The following is a 23,338-nucleotide window of genomic DNA, read 5'->3' on the forward strand; positions in this document are numbered from 1 at the left end:
TGTTTTTTCAAGTGTGAGCTTGTTGTCATCTTATCTGCTGACGTGTGTTCATGTGTGATTTCCAAACATGATCCTGTTGGTACCTTCATTGGGTTTGTGTACCGTTGACACATAGCACATAGCAGGGACAAGCCCACGCCCATTTTTTACCTTTTACTGTCTCTATGCCTGCCTAAATGTTTGCTTTAGAGGACCTTTAGTAGTTAACAAGAACCTTATTGTGGTCATGCGCATTAGCGTGAAGAATGTGATGTCAAAAAAAGATTAAAAGATGAAGTTTTCTGCAGGCTTCTTAAGACCACACTAAGATAACGACGTGTAAAACAAAACAGCAGCCTTTACTTGACTTAAAGTGAGGGTTCATGTTTCAGACTATGACGCTAATGCTAATATGTAGGCTAACTGTGAAATCTAAGCCAAAAATTGGCAATAAAACTGTGTTCTTCCAAATATTCGATCACTTAATCAATTTTTACACTGCTTTCTCTGATTCTGTCGTTAATGCTCATGCTAATTTTAAAATCATTCCCAAAGAAGCAGTCCAAAAATAGACTGAACCTACAAATGAATACACCCCTGAACACGCAAACAGGTTAAACCTCTGAACTATAGCCCTCATTTTTAATTCTAATTTCAGTTGCTTTTATTTAATTTAAACTCTTAAAGTGACCACAAAACATCGGTTTATGCCTCGGCCCCCTGTCTTCTAAGTTGAATTCAACCGTCAGAAACCTGGGTGTGACTTTTGACTTTTTTGTCCCTTCCAGTTTGACAAACACATCAACAATGTATTCAGGACGAGCTTCTTTCAGATGCGTCTTTTAGCCAAAGTTGAATTGCTTTTAAGCCGTCCTGACCTTGAAAGCGGGCAGCACAGTGGTTAGCGCGTGTGCGGCACAGTTCTGAGGTCATGAGATCGAACCTCCTGTGTGGAGTTTGCATGTTCTCCCCGTGCTTGCGTGGATTTCCTCCGGGCACTCCTGTTTCCTCCCACATTCCAAAAACATGCATGTTAGATTAATTGGCCGGTTCAAATTGTCCCTAGGTGTGAATAACCGAGTGAGTTGTCTGTCCCTGTGTGCCCTGCGACTGGCTGGCAACCAGTTCAGGGTGTCCCCTGCCCACTGCCTGAAGATAGCTGGGATGGGTTCCAGCACCCCCGCGACCCTATTGAGAATAAGCGGTGCAGATAATGAATGGATGGACCTTGTAACCTACGCATGCCTTAATAAGCACAATGTTAAATTATTGTCATGAACTTTATGTTGGCGTCATCCCTCAGTAGACTTCAACTTGTGCAGAACGCTGTTGCCAATCTTTTAACCAACACCACGTGTGCATATCTCTCCTGCTCTTAACTCTCTTCACTGGCTCCCCTGTCCTTTTGGAGTTCATTTTAAACTTTTTTGTTCTTAAAAACTCCTTACAGCCTTGCCCCATCATATTTGAGCTTTTAACTTTTCGCAATCCTGGTAGAGCTCTGAGGTACAAGGATCAACTTCTGCTGGAAGTGCCTAGGTAAAAATATAAACGCTGGGTTAGCCAAGCCTTCTCTGTTGTCTCCTCCAGGCTCTGGACTCAGCTACCAGTCGAGATGCGTCTCATTTCTGACCTGGGCCTATTTAAAACCAGGCTAAAAACCCACTTCTTCGGGATGGCTTTAAATACCCTTTTAAATTACAATACTTTTTAAATATTTTATAGTATTCGATTCTGTTGTATTTGATTGTCTTTATTTTCCCTTTTTATTTTTTGTTTGTTTTTTACCTATTGCTTTTCTTTGATCTACTGTAAAGCACTTTGGTACACCGAAAGGACTGTTGTTGAGGGCTGTATGAATAATATGGTATTTTTGACTCATGTCAAATGACTACAAAATATCTTAAAACGTGCTTGCATAATCTATAATCTCAAACGTTATTGAACAGTGAAAGCTTAAGTTTAATTAATCGTCTCCATTGTGTTTGAGTTGATTTTATTTTAGCCATAAAAGTGAACTAAAAAAATCAATTTTATTCAAATCCTATTTGCCATGCTAATGCTAATTTTTATTTTTTTCTATCTTATGTTAGCTAATTATCAACGATTCCAAAAATACTTAAGTCTCCCAAAATTTAAAATCTCATAAGTAATTGAGCAATTAAGACTAGACTAGAGTTTAGTTAATTGTCTCAAAAGTAGTTGAACAGTGAAAGCTTTGAAAACTTAGTTAACTGTTTCCATTGTTATTGTGGTGTTCTATTCAGTTCCTGGTTGCATATTTTTTGTCCTTGTGGATAAGACGCTCAAATTCTGTTCAATGGGTATGGTCAATGATTTGCCTGTCCTTCCCTGCTTTGTGGCAGGTCAGCGATGCCATAAAACAGACTTTTCGTTAATCACTTCCTAAACGCCTGGTGACAGAAAGGGAGGACCGTCCAAAGGCCCTGTGATGACGCAACAAGATTTGAAAAAATGATTTATGGTGTATCATAATTGATGTCTTTCCCAGCTCCATAAACAGATTTGTTGTTTCACAATCGTGGGTATGGAGAATATCATGATGTCGCAGCTAAGTGAATGACTTCACGCAACCTTGACAATTTTATGTATAAGTTATATATTCATTGTGTATAAAATACTTAAAACGTTTTAGCTGACCTATCGGTATATTGAACAAAAAATTATAGTTTGACACACAGCTTGGTTGTGACAATATTTGTACTAGTGACATGCAGTCAGGGAAGTCAGGGGAAGGTTTTGCCAAACCTATCATCATGGAAATATAAAATAAAAATATATGAAATGTTTATAGTCATACACTAATAATGTTCTTTTTTATTTAGCTTCAAAATTTGGGCATTTTCTTTTTAAAATTGCTCAATTGTCACATTATATTATGAATATTATTAATTTAACTGGTATGTAATATATTACTGTTGTGAGCCTCTGCCGATGCAGAGTGAGACATGCAATTATGTTACAGAGGGCGATAGTGAGACCAAGGATTCTGATTTTATGCACACATCATCCCTAAACGATAGATTTTGTGATAGGATTAGCAAGCTAACAGCAAGTCAAGCCATCCAGTGTTTTTTTTCCTTTTGCATGGACTTTTTTATATAATGGTGGATTATGTATCTATTAACACTTTTCCTCCAAAAGGAGCAGTATGTAACCTATTACTGTATTTTCCACACTATAAGGCACACCTAAAAGCCTTTATTTTTTTCAAAAGCTGACCATGCGCCTTATAATACAGTGCGCCTTATATATGGATCAATATTAAGTTGCAAAGTCTTGCAACTAAAGCAAGCAGCCGCCGACTAGATTTTCCCCCGAAGGCGAAGTAGTCCGCGGTATATGCTGGGATTTATATACCGGCGTTTCATTTCCTAATGAATGTGTCAATCATCATTTGAATCATTCACTATTGGCTAAAGTTATTCGGCGGTAAAGGGGGCGGATCCTTTTTATCATTTACAGGCTCGCATAGGCTAAAGGGGCGAAACAAAGCCTGCAATTGGTCGAAAAAGATGAATGTGAATCACTACAGCATAGAGAAAACAATTTTTACTATTCTGTATTTGTAAATATTTTACTCTCCTGGATTTACTACACTCACGGTTGTAAGAAGACCATGCTTACGTGTCATTAATGAACGTGAAGGCTGCAAGAGAACTTAGGTGAGCTATGCGGCTTTATATTTTCCCGGTATCTTGTTTTAGAACGATCTTGATGTTTCTGTGATGAGTCTATTTTTAAACTAAATTCAATTCAAAGTGTTTATTGTCATATGCACAGTAAAGAACCCCGTTTCCCTGCACAATCAAATTCTTACTTTGCTGTCCACACAGTTGCCAGAATAAAATAAAATGGAAACTAAGAAATGTTTGTTTGGTGACATCGTACGGACACCGCATCCGCACGTGTCTACGACACGTATTTGCTTCTTTGCAAGCTTTCGGAATGTTAAGGGGGTAATAAGTTTGACTGAACTATCTGACTGTTTTGTCGACGTTCCCATTGTAGCGCCTTATAATCCGGTGCGCCTTATGTATGGAAAATATAGGACCAAAAACTATTTTTGGGGGGTGCGCCCTATAACCCTGTGCGCCTTATAGTGCGGAATATACGGTACTTGAATTGCCATCTGCAGATGCAGATTGAGGCCGCAATTCTCTTGCCTCTTGGCAGAGGGAGATGGTTAGACTAATGATTCTGATTTGTCGTATCCTTCTGCCACAAACAATAGAATTAGTATTTGCAAGCCAACAGCAAGTCGAGCCATGAAGTCATTTTTTTGCGTTGAAAGTATTTTTTTCATATCTACAGTATGTTTTATTCAAAAAGCAGTGCATAGACTTTCTACTGCTTTCTTGCTCTGCCAAATAAATGATGATTAAGCTGTATGTTCATTTAATTGTAAATCTGTCTGTGACTCGCCAGACACAAACCTCAGCGTTTTTCTTACTTACTAAATCAATTGTATACTTTTACTCCAATATGTTTAGCCCTGTTACTTAGCTCCCAAAGGAAATGCTGACGCAGCTGTCAGTAAATAGTATTCAGTGTACGGTGAGGAAGCAGGTGAAGGTGGACGGGGTATCACCCACCCAGATGGGAGACATTTCCTTCAGCGAAACAATAAAAACACTGTTGGTGCACCGCCTTGACGTGTGTGTGTGTACGTGCGCTCTCTGTCTGCGGTGACATTTATTTAAATGTACCTGACAATGTCCCTGAGGAGTCACTGCTGACCGCAACTTTTTTTGTTGTATTCAACATATACCACTCCCAAAAAATTCAGAGTACATCACCCACATGTCATTATATTGAATAAATGAATTAAACATCAGTGATGTATAGTAAGGTTCATGTCTTGTGGGGAAAAGTCAGATTTACAAATAAATAACCTCCATCTTAGTCATCACTTTTTTAGTAAGGAAGCGATATATAAACTTCAGCATAGAAAGAAGTTTTATTGTCTTTCCTCAGATTCACAATCCTCTATTATGGAAGAAGTCCATGCATCGAGAAAAAAATACTTTATAGATTGAATCGCTGTTTACTTGCAAATACTAACACTAATTCTATTGTTTGGGGCTGAGGTGTGAGCCAAAAAAGAATCCTTGGTCACACTATCGCCCTCTGCCATGAAGCAAGAGAACTGCGTGGCTCACTCTGCAGACGATTAGCACAGTAATGTGTTTTATATGGCTCCCTCTTAATAAAAGTATCAATGAATAGGCAATCCCCAATTAAGAAAACAAGTCCATAAGACAAGAGAAAAATTACTGGATGGCTTGACTATATGTTAGTTTGCTATTATAATTAGTAATTCAAGAGAATTGCATGCATCACTCTGTACTACATTACACATTTTATTAATAATATAATGTAAAAGGAAAAATCCGCAAATTTGAAAAAGCATGTCCAAAAATTGTGAAGTCAATGTAATTTGATTTTATTATTTTATTTTTCCATGATGATGCCTCCCCTGACTGCACGTCACTGTTTAACATCTGGGATTAATTCTGGGCCAAAAACAGGTGCTCTGCACGTACTGGTTCAATGCTAGCCAGATAACAGCCTCCATATAACCAGATTTCAGAAACAATACATTGCCAACTTTCCTCTTACATTTTCTGAGTCCCATGTAATTCAACAGACAAGGCTCTGCCTTTTAAAACTACATTATATTCCATAATGAACCGGTAATTACTTAATAACAACATAGTAATAACATAATGAGTTGTTATTTTAGAAATGCACATCAAACTGGATTCCATCCATCCATTATCTGCACCGCTTATCCTCAGTAGGGTCGCGGGGGTGCTAGAGCCAATCCCAGCTATCCTCGGGCAGTGGGCAGGGGACACCCTGAACTGGATTCCCTTTGCGCTAATTATTACCCAAAAGAAGCTCTGAGCTTGAAAAAGGTTGGAGACCCATGATGGAACCTAAAGATGTTGATAAAAGTTAATAGTAAAAATAGATAAACTCCACATGGATTGTGTAGTATGTTTTGGGGTTGTCCACAATTTGAAGTCTAGTATGTTTTTGCATTTTAGAGATAAAATGATTCGTCCCCTTTAAAAATGACTAGGAAGGCGATTTGGAAGCATTCCACATTTAAACATGTGCACTGGAATGGAGTTACAAACCTGCCATGTTGAGCCCACATTGTTCCATTTTACTTCGACCCTTCCTGTGCATGTGAGTGAATGTATGTGCCATCCTGTCTTCCCCTGTGGACACTGAGGCAGACACACAGCACAACATCTGCACATCCTCATAAACACATTTAAGTCTGATATATTCAGTACATTGTACCTCTGCGTCCTTTTCTCTTTGTTTCTCTTGTCCTATTCTATTGTTTCCCTTCTTTGTTGTCATTTGCATGCCTAGCTTTATCGTGTTTTATTTATTTTAGTCAGTTCCTTCTCATGACCTTGTGCCCTTCTAAGCCAATTCGGGTCAGAATTTCACTGGTTCATTCCATGGCACATCATCAACTTCAGTTAGAAAAATAAAGTAATAAAACTATCATTTTGTTCAATTAATTTGAATTGAAACTTTTTTAATGCCATTGATAAAAACGTAGTGAACATTGCTTGCAATGTGTTTGGACTTGGCGCTCCAGGATAAACGCGTAAAAGAGAATTAAGAGAAAATGGGATAAAAAAATGTTCTTATAAATAGTAAATCTTATTATTTTTATGATATAATGATTATTTTGAATAATTATTTTAATAAAATAAAAATAATATAATTCAAATGTTTTAAAAATGCTTTTTTTGCCAGACATGCAATAAATTTACAAAATTAGGACGGTATGGTCATTGTACTTGTTTCACTAAATATTCAAAACTTTAAATCGAGTAAAAAAAGAAAATATCTCCACAACATGTATACAGTTGTGCTCATTTTGTTTACTATTTTGCTAGATAAACCTGGTAAAAAACGCTAAATATGAATGTTTTTGATATTTATTCTTATTTTACTATATATTTAGACATTGTTCTAGTTAAACCAAGAAAGCAATAAATACATATAATATTTAAAAAAAACTAAAATAATCTTTAACGATAACAATAGCCACTTACCCTCTTCTTGTTGTGATATATTGTCATCTTATTTTTTAGGGAATTAGCTATTTACTTTTTAAATAAAATAAGCACCATAATAATAAAAATAAAATGAAGAAAATATTAAAAGATTTTATATTAATAATATATTCAATAACAATTAATACCTTTTTTGTTTTTAATATTGAAATCCTGCAAAGTAGTACAGTGTGACCTTGCTACTTCGACGTTCGGAGGTTCAGAGCTTCGCGGGCCTAAAAAAAAAAAAATAATAAAATAAAATAATTTCCTTTTTTTTTTTTAAGCATTTTTGAAGGGGCGTCGCTACTTAGCAGATTTTCACTTTTCGCGGGTGGTTTTGGTCCCCATTAACCGCGATAATCGAGGTCCCACTGTATGCATAGGATGCCAGTTTGTTATTTAGACTATTATACATCACTGTTGTTCATTGATTTGACTATTACGCACTGTTAACATCATTGTAACTATTGTCCAATCATTTTGCTGTTTTCGGATTTCCAGTCTTTAGGGCGGATTTACTTTTAGTAGCCTAGGAGATTTTATCCAAAAAACATATAAATAAATATAGACCACATTTGGAATTTTGCATTGTTCATGGTTTTTGTATTGTCCTACTGCTCTCCATGCAAGTTAAAAATTAAAAAAAAAATAAACCAACCATGAATCAACTATAATGAATAATATTGATTAAAATAACCAAAAATAATAACAATAGTAAGCAAAATCCTGCCAATAGAACAAGTAGAAAACAAATACATTTTTTTGGGTTGTCAAAAAACTAAGATAATTAGGTTAAATTGACCCAAGTAGGAGATTGATCCAGTTGTGACCTAATATTGGGTTTTTGGTTTATAAGCCTTTGGTCATCTTACAATCTCATTTTAACCTGCCTCATAACCTCCAGTACTGGAGATCCTTCAACTAGTAAAGAAGCGTGACCTTCTCCTGGCTGACACACACATCCTGGAGCTGGAGCAGGAATGCAACAGTCCTGAGGGGGGCTCATCCCTTGAAGAGACTGGCAGTCCATCTACTGGCTTGAAGGACGGCGGGCGGCGGAAGGCCAAAGACGTTGAACTGCTCTATGAGGAGCTGCAGAAAGAGCTTTGGGCGGTCGTCCGGGAGTCCTTGCGCTCGCCGACAGCCGGGCCTAACCTTGGCCTTGTGGTTCAGGTGAAGACGCTCAGATAAAACGCCACACTCCAGGTCTCAATCACTCAACTTAACAACATGTCGGGATCTTTTGCAGGTTTTGCAGCAGGAGGAGCTGGTTGACGTGGACTGGTCGTCGCCATGCGGACCGAGACCGAGACAGCTGAAGAGGCGCTGGAGAGAGGCGGTGGAAGACGCGGCAGACGGATCGCTGCCTCAGAGGGCCGAGTTCATGGCCGGTGAACTGGCCGGCTACTTGGACCGCGTCCGAACTCGCGTGGTGGATGACCTTGATGCCGCCAAGAAAAACGTGGTCAGCATCTACCCTAAGGAGTACCAGGCTTGGCAGGTGAGATAAGAAATGTACAGATTCAGTCAAGGATCTCTACTGACAGGTAAAGAAATTACATCATCTATAATCCAATATATTGTCTCTGCCTATTTAAACGAGGCCTCTCAAATGCAATTTACTTTGGGCTCTATCTCATTCCTTCAATCCAAACCCCCAGTCAAGTACACAGATTTTCAAATGCCGTGTTTAAAGCACATTGCAGACAAAAGTCGTGTTTTGCCAACAAATATTTTTTTCTATCCCGCATACACTCCAAGCACGGAGGTAGCATTCATATACAACTCGCACAGACATCACTAACATCAAACTGTTATATTAAAGCGGGGACTCGAACTCTGTCCATAGGCCGCGAGTTTGAGACCTCCGATTCAAACCAAACGTTGGCGAACAACTCTTTTTAGAATCTTTACAGTTAAATAAACACTAGATGAAAATATGATGAGAATATCTGTGTATTCACTGCCCCAGTAAGAAAGTGTGCACACGAGTGCAACCATATTCTGATTGTTTATTTTTCTTTCCACTTTGAAAACTTTTTTTTTTAAATTAAATTTATAGCTCACTTTCATGCTGTGGTGGACTTTTTTACCATCACAAAACCTGACATTCGAAAGGGGTCGTAATATTTTGATATTGTAATTATTATGAATAATTTATTTTAACTGTCATTGAGTTAAACAATTCTCATGGTTTCTCTATCCAGGTGTACATGCAAAGTTACCACCAAGCTGTTGCTAGGCGACTGCAGGCCATCACCAAGCAGCAGCTGCAGATCACCGACATTTACTCATTGCTGGACTGGCTACACAACATATACAACAAGTACACACACATACAAGGATCGTGCCTCAGTTTTTGTACATGGGTGTGCTAATAAATCCTGCGTGTTTTAGGGATGTTTTGGCTAAAGTGTGCGTGTCAGACCCTTTAAGAGGCTCTCAGCTGGGTCCTCTGCTGCCTTCAGATATTGTGGACAGGCTGGAAGAAGACTGCCTCAACTCTGTCAGGGTAAAAAGTGCATTGACACACAACTAGCTGAGCTTGATTGATGGTTTTATCTGGCTTTTATTTCTAAAAAGATCTGATAAAATTCATTTAGATTTGCAAATACAGTATTGAAAAAGGCTTGATAAAAGGTTCAAGTAAACTGAAAGATAAAGCTTTGGCGCTACCTAGGGGCCAAGTAACTCAGATGAAATAAATAAGAGCAGCTTCATTTCATTGACTCATCATCTTGAATGATTAAAATAAATAAATTTGTACCATGGGCGTAACCAGCCTGTTTTTGTGAGTGGTCAAGCACCCCAAAATTCAACTACAGCACTCCCAGAAGTGAAAGCATTTTAAAAACGTTTTCCTTTAATGAAGGACAGGATAAGCTTAAATATGATGAAAAAACGTCATATTTTTTTTTAAGTAAAACAAAATATGAACAATGCACCTCCACTGCCTTGAAATGGTTTAGTATATCTAATTCCTAGCACTTCTTTTGATATTCATTTTTGTAGTCTTGCTTTAGTTCAATTTTTTCCAGTATTTTTGTAGAATTTCTGCTGTCACGTCTTGTAGTATTTCCGTATTTTTGTTTTACAACTGTAGTTATATTTTACAGTGGTTTTGCACTATTTCTGCAATATTATTTTTGTACAATTTCCATAGTAGTTTTTTGTAGTATTATTGTATTTATGTTGCGGTATTTCTGTATTATCGTATTGCAGCGGTCTTTTTTTGAGGTATTTTTGCAGAAATGCGGGCCGTAGTTTGCCCACCTCTGCTCTGGTTGCTCAGGACCCCTAAAGCTCTGATCCTTAAGTCAAACAGTAGTATTTTTGTAGTTTTTCTATAGTATTTTTTTCTTTTTTGGTGTAATATAATTAATATAATATAATAATATTGATGGTGTATTAGGAGAAAACTCACCTTAACATTAATCGGTCATATCATGGTAGTAAAGAAAAACTTAAGTCTAAAGTAGTCGTGGGTAAACTTTTTGAGTCACAGGCCACATTGGGTTAAAAAATGTCCTAGTGGCCGGATGGGAAAAAAGGGTATATACTGTATTCAGATTTGTTTTTTGTTTTTTTTATTCGGCCACACACTCTCGAATCAAATACACACAAAAGATGGTGTAGGCTTACCATTTTTTTCTCATATTGTCGCTGCTAATTCAGAAAGGGGTATCTCTATTTATAGGGCATTTTTAAATTTGTTTTTTTTTTTCATTTCTACATTCATGCAAAAATTAAATGACAAAAATGGAGATACAGAATATTTCTAGAATAGCAGATATGTGTTGATGAATGGTTAAAAATGCAGGCTTCTAGGTGTACAGTACATGTTATATTTTATTTAATTTTCTCTTCTATAAATAAACCACTGATGTGCCTTTTTAATCACTTTTATTTAAATTTGGTAATATGCATGAAATAACCTGAATGTGGTTTAGCTTTTTTTGTCCTGTTTTGTGTGAAATTTGATTAATATCTTGTGATAAGTGTATTCTGTTTTTCATTTTGGATCAATGCAAAGGAGATGACACAGGATTCTAGTTCCTTATTTTGACTGAGTGTCCACTGTGGGTCTTTGCTTGGACTATTAAATCATTGTCGTTATCAGCCAATCATGTTGCTGTTCTTTGATAGTCACACCACTTAGGACTGATCTGTTTTAAATAACCATGAAGATTTAATAAATCCCTCCTCCAAAGCCCGCTCTTTTCAGGACAAGATGTAAATCTCATATCTAAAGACCTCTTTCCCAGTCTTCTCTGCGAGCTCAAAATCCATTCATGTCTTCTCTACTTATTTTGGCAATCTACTAAGGTTTAAACGTAACACCTTGTTAAATAAACACAATAAATATCAAGCACAGAAAAATGTACCCAGTTATTTGAAAGTTGACCTAAGTGAAGTGCACAATAATGCTTTATTAAAAAAACATGAGGGGAAGACGCATGAGGGACAAGAGGGAGACTGAATCAACAAATTAAAATCATAGATTACATTTATGGTCAATGATACTAACATTTTCATTTGGCAGGTCAGATTAAAAAGCCTTTTGGCCCTTCTGTGGCCTGCGGGTAGTAGTTTGACAAGCACCACTAGTCTAAAAGAAGCTTCGCGGCTCTCTTTTGTTCACTTCGTTTGTTCAAATGAAGCTTTTTAAGTCATTTCAACATTGTTCCTTGGCAGCAGGATGCTCCAAGATGCAATACATCTTCCTCTGGGCTTGATCTTGATCGACTGATGTTGGAATGGCACATATATCAATCATTGTATTGAACAGAAAATCTAATTTAGTTGACTCTTAGTTTTGTTTTGTTTTACTGAGTTGTCTCTGTGCATGTCTTACTGCAGGCCAAGGTGACCACGGAGTTGAGTCAGGTACTGGATGAAGAGGCGAGGAGGTGGATGGAGACACTACATGTGGAGGAATACAACATCCCTCTAGCAAAAACCATCATTCAGGTGCACAAACTGCCTACCCCTTTTCCCTAATTTCTGACACCCACATATTGTTTAGTATCTTGATTAATTTAGTTGTTTTTACAGCAAGATGCACTCTGCTTTGATTTCTTTTGTTTTTTTTTACAATCAGGCTTGGCTCTTCAGATTTTTCCAAAATAAACATGAACATTTTCCTGTTCTTAAGGATTCACGCAAAACCACAATTTACATTCATTTGTCTTGATAGAATGATGCTACCTAGTGGCCACAAAAGGCGAGCAGAACAAGTTTGGATTGGACAAGAGCGTTTTGAATTTGATTTTTTTTTAATATGAGGACGGGATTTTTTTTAATAAATATATCCATGTATTATTATTATTATTACTATTATCATTATTATTATTCAAGTTTAGCTGTATTATTTTGGTGTAAAAATATACAGGTTATTAAAAAAACAAGTATGTTTTATATTTTCTCACAGTACATTTTTTTTTTACTAGATGCGTAGTAAGGATTAGTTTACTTACTAGTATCCGATTATTTGTCATGGCAAAGGTAATATTTTTCTATATATCGTTTCAATGTTTTATATGAGTTTAGAAACAAACAATTCATTCTAACATTGTAAACAAAGTTCATGAACAAATTTAGAAAATGGTTAAATCTACTAAACAAAAAGTATGAATTACGAATAAAGACAATTTTGCAAATCCCTCACTCCACCCCCAAAAAGTACAATAAATATACCAAACACTGGAAGTCATTTAAATCTATGTTCACAAAGATTACATTTTTGTACAAACTAAAAGTACTCTACTTTCTCTTTACCTTAAGAAATATATTTTTACAGTACATCCAACCCTTGCTATAACGCATTTTACTTTTCACTGTTTCGCTACGTCACAAATTTGCATTCTGCATTCTGATTGGCTAAACAATCTCTCCACTTATTATTATCAGACTGTACAGTAGTTATTTGTAAAAAGACAAATAACAAAATGTTTGGACGGTCTTATTTGTTATAGAAATGCTTGAGCCTGTAAAACGTTTTTTATGTTTGTTTCAGTGTTAATATTCAGTATTTGATTGTATAATCATTGTAAATATTTAAAGTTTTTAATTCAGGGATTTTGCTTATTCGGGTTATTTGTGGAACATAACCTCCGCGATTTCTGTAAACGTTTCCAAATTTGTACCAAATATGTAAGAAATAATGATTTCTTGAATAATTTTTACATGAGGTAAGTTACAGTAAACTTTAAAATATTTTCATCCCAAAAATTATTTTCATTGTCTCAAAAGGTACTAAACCTGATGTCCGCCCCCCCATTTTTATTTTAAAGAGGCTGCAGGTTGACCTTGAACGTTCATCCGCCATTAACAGAAACTTGGGCTCCAGAGTGGCTCAGTGCAGCCTCAACGGCCTGGCAGACTTCCTCTACAGGTAAACACTTGAGACGTCGAGGGTGTTCTCACATCATTTGATGTTATTTTCTCTCAGTTTCCAGCGCAAAGTGGAGATGTTTCACGAGGGGATGCAAAACGGAATGTTTGGAGAGCACGAGGATGGCTACGTCTCCAAAACGGTGGCGCTCGTCAACTGCTGCCCGCCTTTCAGGTTTTAAAGTTTGAAGTCAAGCAATAGTTTTTAATTCACAAATTCAAAAATAACCCCTGTCTTGAAAATGTCACAAAAATAACAACGACCAGACCGCACTAGATTGTCACACTTGATGTACAGTACCGCGAAAAAGTTTTTTCCCCCTTCATGAGTTCTGTGTGTTTTTGCATATTTAATCAACCCTATTTTTATATCACACAAAGACAACCCAAAGAAATACAAAATGCACTTTTAAAATGCTGATTCCATTTAATGAGACACAAATGACCATATGTGAAAAAGTAATTTCCTCATGAACCTAACAGAGACTTGGGCCATAATAACATATATAGAATAACAGAAATCAATGTTTACAACATTTGGTAATGAGTCTTTCAAAACGCTGTGGGGGACTTTTGGCCCACTCTTCTTAGCAAAACATTTTCAATTCTACAATATTGGAGGCGTTTCTAGCATGAACTGCCATTTTAGGTCACACCACAGCATCTCAATCGGATTTAAATCTGGACTTTGACTTGGTCACTCCAGAACCTTCATTATTTATTTGATTCTTCTTGAGCCATTCAGAGGTGAACTTGCTGTTGTGTTTAGGATAGTTGTCGTGCTGCATGATCCAAGAGTGCTTGAGTTTGAGGGCACGAACTGATGGCCGAACGTTCTCCTTCAGGATCTTCTGGTAAACACCAAAATCCATTATCCCGTCAACCACAGCAAGTTGTCCTGGTCCTGAGACAGCAAAGTAGCCCGAGTTAAAGTCATTGTTCATGACTACACTGCAAGAAAGACACTTGCCAAGAATTGCATGCATGGGAGAGTTCCCAGGCGAAGACCACTGCTGTCACAAAAGAACACAGTCATCACCCATTTGAAAAAAACATCTTGATTATCCTCAAAACTTTTGGAGAAACATTCTCAGTACTGATGACTCAAAATTTGAACACAGAAATCAGGAAAGGGGGAAACAATTTTTTACACCACTGTCATTTTGCTCATCTGCTTCTGTAGCCACCCCCCCCCCCCAATCCCATTTTGACCATTGTGTATGCATCTGTGTTTGTGCAGAGGTTTTGTTCAGCGCTGCATTCCATGTGAAACCATGTCTACTGCTAGCAACGATTCCCTGCGGCGTGCCAACAAAGCGCTTGACCACATAGTGCAACTGGGGGTGCGGGTGCTCTCAGAGCGCCTCTTCCTCAACATAAGGGTAGGCTCAATTTTATCAACCCATCCCCAGCATTTCACATTAAATTTGTTTTAGGCTAGCAAACTTTTATTAGCATGACATATTTGTTTTTTTACACTTTATTTGTGATTCGGTTGGGAGTGATACGAACAGGTTTGAATTGATCATTAAGACGGAGTAATAGTCTATTTGACCTTGTCATATTGTCTGTTTGGCACAATTTTAAGCATGTTAATAGATCAGGAATGACTTAAGGCAAAAAAACAAATAATTTTATAATGGTTACTTCAACCTTTTTTTGCTGTACTATCTCAGAAATATCTTTTTTAATCAAGTACCTACTAACCTGTGCTCCACAGAATACAGTATGTGCACACTGCAAAAACACTAAATTAACCATGAACAATATTTTTATTTTTCCCCCGTTAATAACACCTGAATGTGCTAAATAGTCTGCCAACTGGACAATATTTTTTATGACACTGAAAATTTAAATGCTGTTAGTAAAATTTTTAAAATTCCATGAACTTGTTTATTATTATTCAGCCAGTATCAACCATCAACATGATATCTACCGGAAATCATTTTGTCACGCGAAGCTATCGACGTGACTCGTCGCCTTCGATCGGCGCCGGGGTTTTCAGACCCAACTGCTGTGTTGGGAGTCATTAGGTGACCAAACCCCCCCAATTCCAACCCTTAATGCCGAGTGCCAAGCAGGGAGGCAATGGGTACCGATGTTGTAAGTCTTAGGTATGACTCGGCCGAGGCTTGGTTCAGCGACCTCCCAGTCTCGGAGTGGGCTACGGAGCTGGTTTAATGAATGTTACCTTTAACTTTTAATGATTTAATGGTTTTGGTAGATAATTATTATTATTTTGGTAAACAAAGCTTAAAACTAGCAGAATTATGTGAGAAAAGTAATTTTGCTAGTCTTATATATAATATTAATTGTATATTTATGTTTTAATGAGTCAAGTCATGTTTATTTGTATGGCCCTTTATCACAAGGAGTATCAAAGGGATGCACCGACCACAGATTGTTGCAAACTACAGATTATTATGCACACAAAAATATGTTTGGGAAATTGTCAAATAAGAATTACATTCCTGAAAATGAGCAATATTATAAGAAATATGGATAATTTTGCTAGTTTATATCCATCAATCCATTTTCTCTACCGCGTTTCTTTACTGGAGCCACTGGTTGGTCTTTTATATACCTTATTCATATTTTTATATTACCCTATATTTCAACAATAAAAAATATGTTTAAAATTAGTCAAATAAGATATTATTTAAACTGAGCAAAAAGTGATTTATTGTTTTATTTTTTTGAAGTTTGAAATGATTTACTAATTTTACTGAATGTTATTCTATAATCAAATAAAATTAATATGTAGATAATACTTAAATTTTGTCAATGGAATAAGATTTTTTTTCATTTTTATTTGTAGTGTTGATAGATGGGAAGCAAGTCGTGTCGTTTTGAACTCATACTCTTTTTAAGAAATGCTTTGAAATGAAATGATCTGAAATGATCTGCATTTATATAGCGCTTTTCAAGTCAATGACTTCCCAAAGCGCTTTACATTGTGCTTCACATTCCCCAATAGCGGCCGTGATCTGTGCAGCCATGTAAGGCGCTAACCTGCTTATTGGGGGTATTGGGGTTTCAGTGTCTTACCCAAGGACACTTCGGCATGTAACACGGACAAGCCGGGATTCGAACTGGGATCCCTTAATCCTAAAACGATCGCTCTACCTCCTGAGCTACTGCCGCCCCAAAGTCAAGTATTAATCATTAAAAGGACAGTGTGTATTGTCTAGCTCGTCCTTGTACTAAAAAACATGATATATTAAACAAATCTATAAATTACATAATAAGCAAAAGCCCCGTATATTTCTGATTATAAAACGCTCCGGATTTTAAATTGCACCAGCCAAAAAATTTATAATTAAGAAGGGGAAAAAAAACAAAATTCACTTTAAAGTATAAGTCGCATTTGGGGGGAGGGTGTATTTGATAAAATCCAACAGATAAACATACATGTTATCTTAAAAGGCAATTTATGATAAAAACAAAAATATGTCCCCCCCGCGTAACAGTCATTTTAGTAAAGTTTGCACGAGTGACTTATCCTAATGTGGGCATTGCGTGGTGGGAATATTTTTTGGCACAACACCAGCGATGTTGAAATAATCCACACAATAATGCGACCTCTTGCAATTTAGTGTGGAGATAACATGTGAAATGGACAGTAATAATTTGTAAAATATTTCAAACATAAGTCTTACCAGGGTATATGACACACATCCGGTCAAACGATAAAAAACTGCAATTTATAATCTGACAAATACGGTACATAAACTACGATTTAAACTTGCACTTTTTAAAATACTTTCAGGTCAAGAAACTTGCATTCATTTTACATAACATGAGCCTCACTTAAAGAGAGCTGGCATGAATGTCCGTCATCTTGCTGTACCTAAAAAACAAAAACCCCAGGAATGGCTGGACAGAAAAAAAAGGAAAATTGCACTTTTTGGTCACTTTGAGTCTTCAGAGTTTGTATTCTTTCATGTGCTTTGTAGCACTTGTTTTTGGTTGCAACACAGCAACATTTAGTGGTCAACTAATGTACACTGTCCCTTTAAAGCCCTATTGTTTTCCATCTTTAACTTTGCTTTCTGTGTGTGTGTGTGTGTGTGGGGGGGGGGGGGGGGGTGTGTTTGTTTGTTTGTACACTAGCCGTTTTTTGAACGCTTGGTGAAGAGAAAGTGGCTGAGCAACACTGAGTCGTACGAACAAATTGAAGCAGTCATCAAGGAACACTTTAAGAAATTTCATAGAATGGATGATCCTCCTTACCAGGTACACACTAGCACATGTGCTGACGTATGCTGGAGTGTGACTAACCGCTTTCCGATAGCTGCTGGTGGCTGAGGTTCATCGGCGCGTCTTGATTGAGTATCTCCGATCAGTAATGCGCGGGCGAATCATTTGCACATCACTAAAGATGAGGAAGAGGATGGCTGGCCGCCTTCGAGATGAAGGACGACAAATCAAAGTGCTCTTCAAGGACCTGGTCAGTGCTTCAGTCTTCTCAGAAAAAAAAAAAAAAAAAAAACTAAAATATTTAGCAAAATTATTAGTTGTGTTTTTGTATACGTTCATCCCTGTCCTCTTGTTACTGCTTGATCTGAATAGTCTTAATTATGTTCATTCCTCCGGTTGTTGTTTTTTTGGGGTTTGAACAATTTTATTGACACTTTTAACAGCAATCAAACACATTCACAATTTTATTATATCATATTCTAACAATATGAGCTCAATTCCCTATGTGGCTAAGGGTAATGGAAAAAGAAGGGCTTATCTTTCCCCGCATGTTCGTTTCTTATCCAAATTCTGAGACTGTCAAAGTAAAAGCCGAGTCTAGCAGTTCATTCAAAGTTTTTGTTAGATTATTCCACACAAAAAGCAGTACAGTATTAAAAGAATAACAAACAACTTTCAAAAATTTCTTTTCAGTGGGGATTTTTATCAAGTTGTTGTGATACAAGTCAAAGTTATCTAAACACAACGACTTCAAAGTAGGTAACGTGCCAAATTATTTTGTCGTTGATAGCCAACTATATACAGATTAATGAAAGTTGCCTATCTATATTAAAACTAGTTCTCCAATTAAATTTGTGCAAGCTTCAAGCTAAGTCCTTTTTGAAAACGTTCTTCCTCCCCATGCCATAGATTTGAAGGAAATTGTCATATTTAATCCATCATAGTAGTAAAAAAACAAGTCATATATTAAAATGAATATATATATATATATATATATATATATATATATATATATAATTTGAATAAAAGAAAAATTACATAAACTATCATACAAACGTGCATTTTTTTAAATACTCGTAGGTCAAGAAATTTGTATTCATTTTACATCACATGAAGCTCACTCAGTAGGAGCTGACATGATTTTACGCCATCTTGCTGCTACGGGTACCCAAAAAAACTTGGTGAAAGTCCGGAAAAATTAATGAGTTGTATTTTGGTCATTTAAATGGTCTATAGTGTTTATCTTTCCTTGTGCTTTTTAGCACTCGTTTTCTGTTGCACTACACAATTTAGCAACATCCAGTGGTCAATTATTAGAAACTGTCCCTTTCAAAAACTCTCATGATATATAATAAATTAATATTTTGTATGTTTGCTTCAGGAGTCTCCTTCAAGCTGGTTGGATGGAGCTTTGTCTCACATCTCAGAACTTATTCAGCTGGAGGATGTTCCCTCCATCCAGATGGAAGTTGGCGTTCTGGTCCGAGAGTTTCCAGATGTCAGGTCAGTCTTAAGTTTCCTCTTAACATGGGACACTGTTAATGGATACAGCATATCCAATGAGATTGGTGACCAGTCCTTTATTGCCTGATGACCAGTGAGTTTTTATTATTGCTCCTCGTAAAAATAAACCCAAAAAACTTATGTAATAAGGTAGTGTCTCTCAAACGACAATAAGTCACATAGGATAGCTCTACCCATAGAGTTCATGACTTTATGGTCTTTTTGTAATTAAAACATTCAACTCATCCAGAAAGAGATTTGTAATGACGTCAAAAAATGTCATATGTCTAAGATTTGGAAGTTATATGAGATGCATGGAATGGCAGCTGTTTGGTGATTTTTTTTTTTCATGTTTTAGTGATTTGTCCCTTGATAATTTGACAGAGCTGGCTGGTAAGTATAGCCAAACTACCTTAATTTTTGGACTATAAACTACAATTTTGGTCTCACAATTTCAACCCTTTGGTTTATGCGGCAAATGTATGCAATTTTTCTAACGTCCGTCAGGGAGCGCTCAAACAGTAAAGGTAAAAGTGCTTTGAGTGGCGACAATTAGGACGCAAGTAACAACCGCCAAAATAAAACAACTGAGTATACGGTAAACGTGCATAAACACACTTTGTACATGGTTAAAAATGGTTTAAACTGACCGTCATCAGGAAAATGCAAAAGACAAGCATGTGACGCAACTTTCAAGCAACCAAAGTTAATGCTGAATGTCGGGCCCGTCCTGTCACGTTTCTGGCAGGAGTATGTATTCGATTTAGGGCTGAAACTGTATCTTCGACAGAAGCAGTGGACACTGGAATATTTTTCTTCACCTTTTCATTGTGATACTTCTGTTACCGCCCCTTAGCCAATTATAGTTTGTGAAACCGGTGACGTTTCCCTACCCCAGGTAGAAAGCCATGGTGTTGCCAACTCTAAATCTGATTGGTTAAAGTAATAGCTTTATCGACACTTACCGTACTGATTATGAAGGCCTCCAGGTAGTTTTCTGACACTGGCAACAAGTTATGGCGTAAATGTGATTTGATTTAATGCTTTAGTATGAAAACACACATCTGGAAGCAGTAGAACCAGTGGAAAAGCAATAAAACTAATCTGAAAGACAATTTGAAATTATTTAGTATTTTACAAAATATAAATATCATCACATGAATCAGGTCAGCAGAGAAGCCCTTGCGGTCCTTGACAGCACACCACTAAGGATTGTATAAATGATTTGACTTAAGTAAATGAATTGTTTTCCCCTTTCCAGAAAGAAACATGTGTCCGCCATCCTGAACATCCGCGGCATGACGCGGCAACGCGAGCGGCAGGAAATCCTCAACATCGTCAAGGACATCGAGAGCGGGGCGGGGTCAAGCGATGGAGGGGCGGGCACAGGAGGCGGGACCACGTCACGCCTCACCCGAGGCCGCGCCCTTTTCTCCGAAATCCCCGTGACTTCCGAAGTTCATTGCCTGAATGTGGGCTTAAGCCGCATGGCGCTTACCGCTTCTTCCTGCTATGCCGCATTGCGACCCCGAAGGCGAAAGTCTCGGACGCCAACGCATGATAACCCGGATGACGTCCTCTAAAGTGGACGCCAGGTTGGTCAAAAGTTGGTTCAACCAAAAACTTCAAAGCATTCTTGAATTTTTGGTCATCTTCACAAGTTTTGAAGTCACATGTTTCAAGGCCTTAAATATTTCATTTTCTTCAGTTTTAATCTGATTACCTTGATGTTTAACTGCCTTAATAATATGAAGTAAACGTTCCTGCAGACACATGGCACCTTCAACAAAGTTAGTGAACCATCCAAAAAGAGGATGGATTGATGGATGCAATTATTAAAGTTTAATATGTGGCCAATCTAACACCTAGATCAGTGTTTTTCGACCAGTGTGCCATGAGATTTTGTCTAAAGGGCCACGGGAAATTTCCCACTTTTATCTTTGCAAAAAAGGATACCATTTCTCATTCAGTCTGTTAGCTTTTTTCAATTTATCAGCCAAGTAAATTTAACATTCATCCATAATAGTAGGTTGCAGCAGATAACCATTTTTGTTCATATGTATACTAATTATCTGCTGATGAGGTGGTACAGCAAAATACATTTAAAAACCTGTTTTATAAAGCCGTTTAAGATAGATAAAAAAAAAAAATAGAAGTAATAATCTTGAACATCTTTTTGCTGATTTTAATTATTTTTCTTTTATGCTAAAAAATGAAAAATGTCACGGGTTAGTACAGGGAAATATATTGACCTAGTTTGTTTGATGAGGCTGTTTATGATTGCGCTACAAAAAAATAATAAAATCAAACTGATTGCTGATTTTAAATATTTCTTATAATATTTAAATACTTTATTATTTTACATAAACAAAAAAAGATAGAACTCAGAAAAAAAAAATTCTGTTCCACTGATGTTTTTGCTCATTTTAAGATTTCTTTTAGTTTTTTCCCTTAGAAAACAGGATAAAAAATATAATAAAACTTTAAAAACTGGTTAAAAATAAAGAAAATTCTGACTAATTTGTAAGCAAAAATATTCTTATTTTACAAAAAAAAAAAAATTTAGCCAATGGTAAATTACATTGTAATTCTAAAAATGAAGCCAATTATTGAAAATTGCATTATATTTTTGGGGGGGAAACAAGACAAAAATACAGTAACAGAAACTTGACAGAGTTTATAATATCGTAAAATCCAAAAGTATAGCAAAATTGATAACTAACATAAATAACCTGTATTACCTCCTGAGCCACAGTGACTACAAAGATATGAAAATGTTTTGCTGTCAAATTAGGCAACAGAACTATTTAACATTTAAAGTCACAAACAAAAAAACCATGAAACCGGTGCCAGGACTGAATTTTTAATCATTTTCAATGGATGATGTGCCTTCAGGAATTTTTCATGAAAAATTAGTGACTTGGCACCAAAAAAGTTGAGAAACACTGACCTAGATTCTTTCAAGATTTTATTTTTGGCTGACGTAATTCCTGATTCCCTTTGTTATTTTAACCAACATTCCCTATTTTCCTGAAAGCACTTTAGCTAGCAGGAGCCGTGTCTTTCATTTTCTTAGTCTATTATTGCACATTTTGAAACATGCATAGAAATATGAATCGAGGTACTAGTTGACGTCTTACTGATTGTACTTAAAACATGGACGCTGTGGTGCAAATGTGCGACAAGAGATATAAAAATTGTTTGGTGGTTGGGATCATTGAGATGTCATGCAAAGAAATGGACAGAGTAACAACTGACACAATGATTATCTTTTGATGTACATGCAGATTTGTTTTTAAAGATTTCACAGATCTACCGCAGTGAAAAAAACGATCGCATAAGTTATTAGTTGTGAACGACACTGAATCTTGTTGCTGTACAATTATCACTGTCGATAGGAGTCCGGCTGAATATGACTCATTGCAATATGTATCTGTCCACCACCTGGCAGTCTTTCCAAGATAAAACACAAATGAAAAAGTTTACGGATGCCTCTTCTTTTGACTTTAAAAATGTGAAAATTCACCAACAATAAAACACATGGAATGTTCAAAGATGTTCAATTTGAGCACCATTGGTCATACGGCATGCATCAAGTAGATAGTCAAATTGTTGCCAAACGCATCCTAGCATTGCATTGTCAACGGTTGCAACCGCTTCTGTTATTTGTGCCTTCAGCTCATCCATGTCTCTTGGAATAGGGGGCACGTAGACCAATCCTATCACAAATTCCCGCAAAAAGAGATGGCATGGTGTGATATCTAAAGAACTGGGTGGCCAGGACATGAGATTGTGATCGTTCTGCCTAGACTGTCCAATCCGTCAATGTGGCAGTGTTGTGTTCAGAAACTGTCTAACCCTCAGGCCATAGATAGATAGATACTTTATTCATCCATATAGGCAAGTTCACACTTCCAGTAGTATCTTTGTGTTAAGAAATAAAATAATAAAATACAGATATAGAATACAAAAATACAGTGGAACCTCGGTTTTCGAACGCCTCTCAGTTCGAACAAATCAGTTCTCGACCAAATATTTCGAGAAATTCTTGCTTCGCTTTTCGTTCAAAAAATCGTAGTTCGAACGCCGGTACGCTAGGGGCGATGCTGAGCGGCGTACAGGTGTAGATTGCCCCCACCCCTCGTGAAGAA

At 36.8% G+C, this 23,338-nt stretch overlaps 1 protein-coding gene across 1 annotated transcript in view; it reads left to right on the plus strand.

Moving 5' to 3' along the window:
* exoc3l2b (exocyst complex component 3-like 2b) overlaps positions 1-22,670 on the plus strand; it is a 38,188-nt gene extending 15,518 nt beyond the window's left edge. Inside the window, exons 4-15 of the mRNA XM_088345151.1 lie at positions 7,996-8,264; positions 8,341-8,592; positions 9,299-9,417; positions 9,489-9,603; positions 11,952-12,062; positions 13,385-13,485; positions 13,543-13,659; positions 14,725-14,866; positions 17,598-17,720; positions 17,779-17,934; positions 19,066-19,187; positions 20,449-22,670. Coding sequence (XP_088201277.1) covers positions 7,996-8,264; positions 8,341-8,592; positions 9,299-9,417; positions 9,489-9,603; positions 11,952-12,062; positions 13,385-13,485; positions 13,543-13,659; positions 14,725-14,866; positions 17,598-17,720; positions 17,779-17,934; positions 19,066-19,187; positions 20,449-20,770 — 1,949 coding nt within the window. The 3' untranslated portion in view covers positions 20,771-22,670. The remainder of the gene's footprint in view (positions 1-7,995; positions 8,265-8,340; positions 8,593-9,298; positions 9,418-9,488; positions 9,604-11,951; positions 12,063-13,384; positions 13,486-13,542; positions 13,660-14,724; positions 14,867-17,597; positions 17,721-17,778; positions 17,935-19,065; positions 19,188-20,448) is intronic.
* The last annotated feature ends 668 nt before the right edge of the window (positions 22,671-23,338 follow it).

Source organism: Urocampus carinirostris, chromosome 10 (assembly GCF_059441175.1).
Source record: "Urocampus carinirostris isolate Australia breed hairy pipefish chromosome 10, RoL_Ucar_1.0, whole genome shotgun sequence".
Lineage (NCBI taxonomy): Eukaryota > Metazoa > Chordata > Actinopteri > Syngnathiformes > Syngnathidae > Urocampus > Urocampus carinirostris.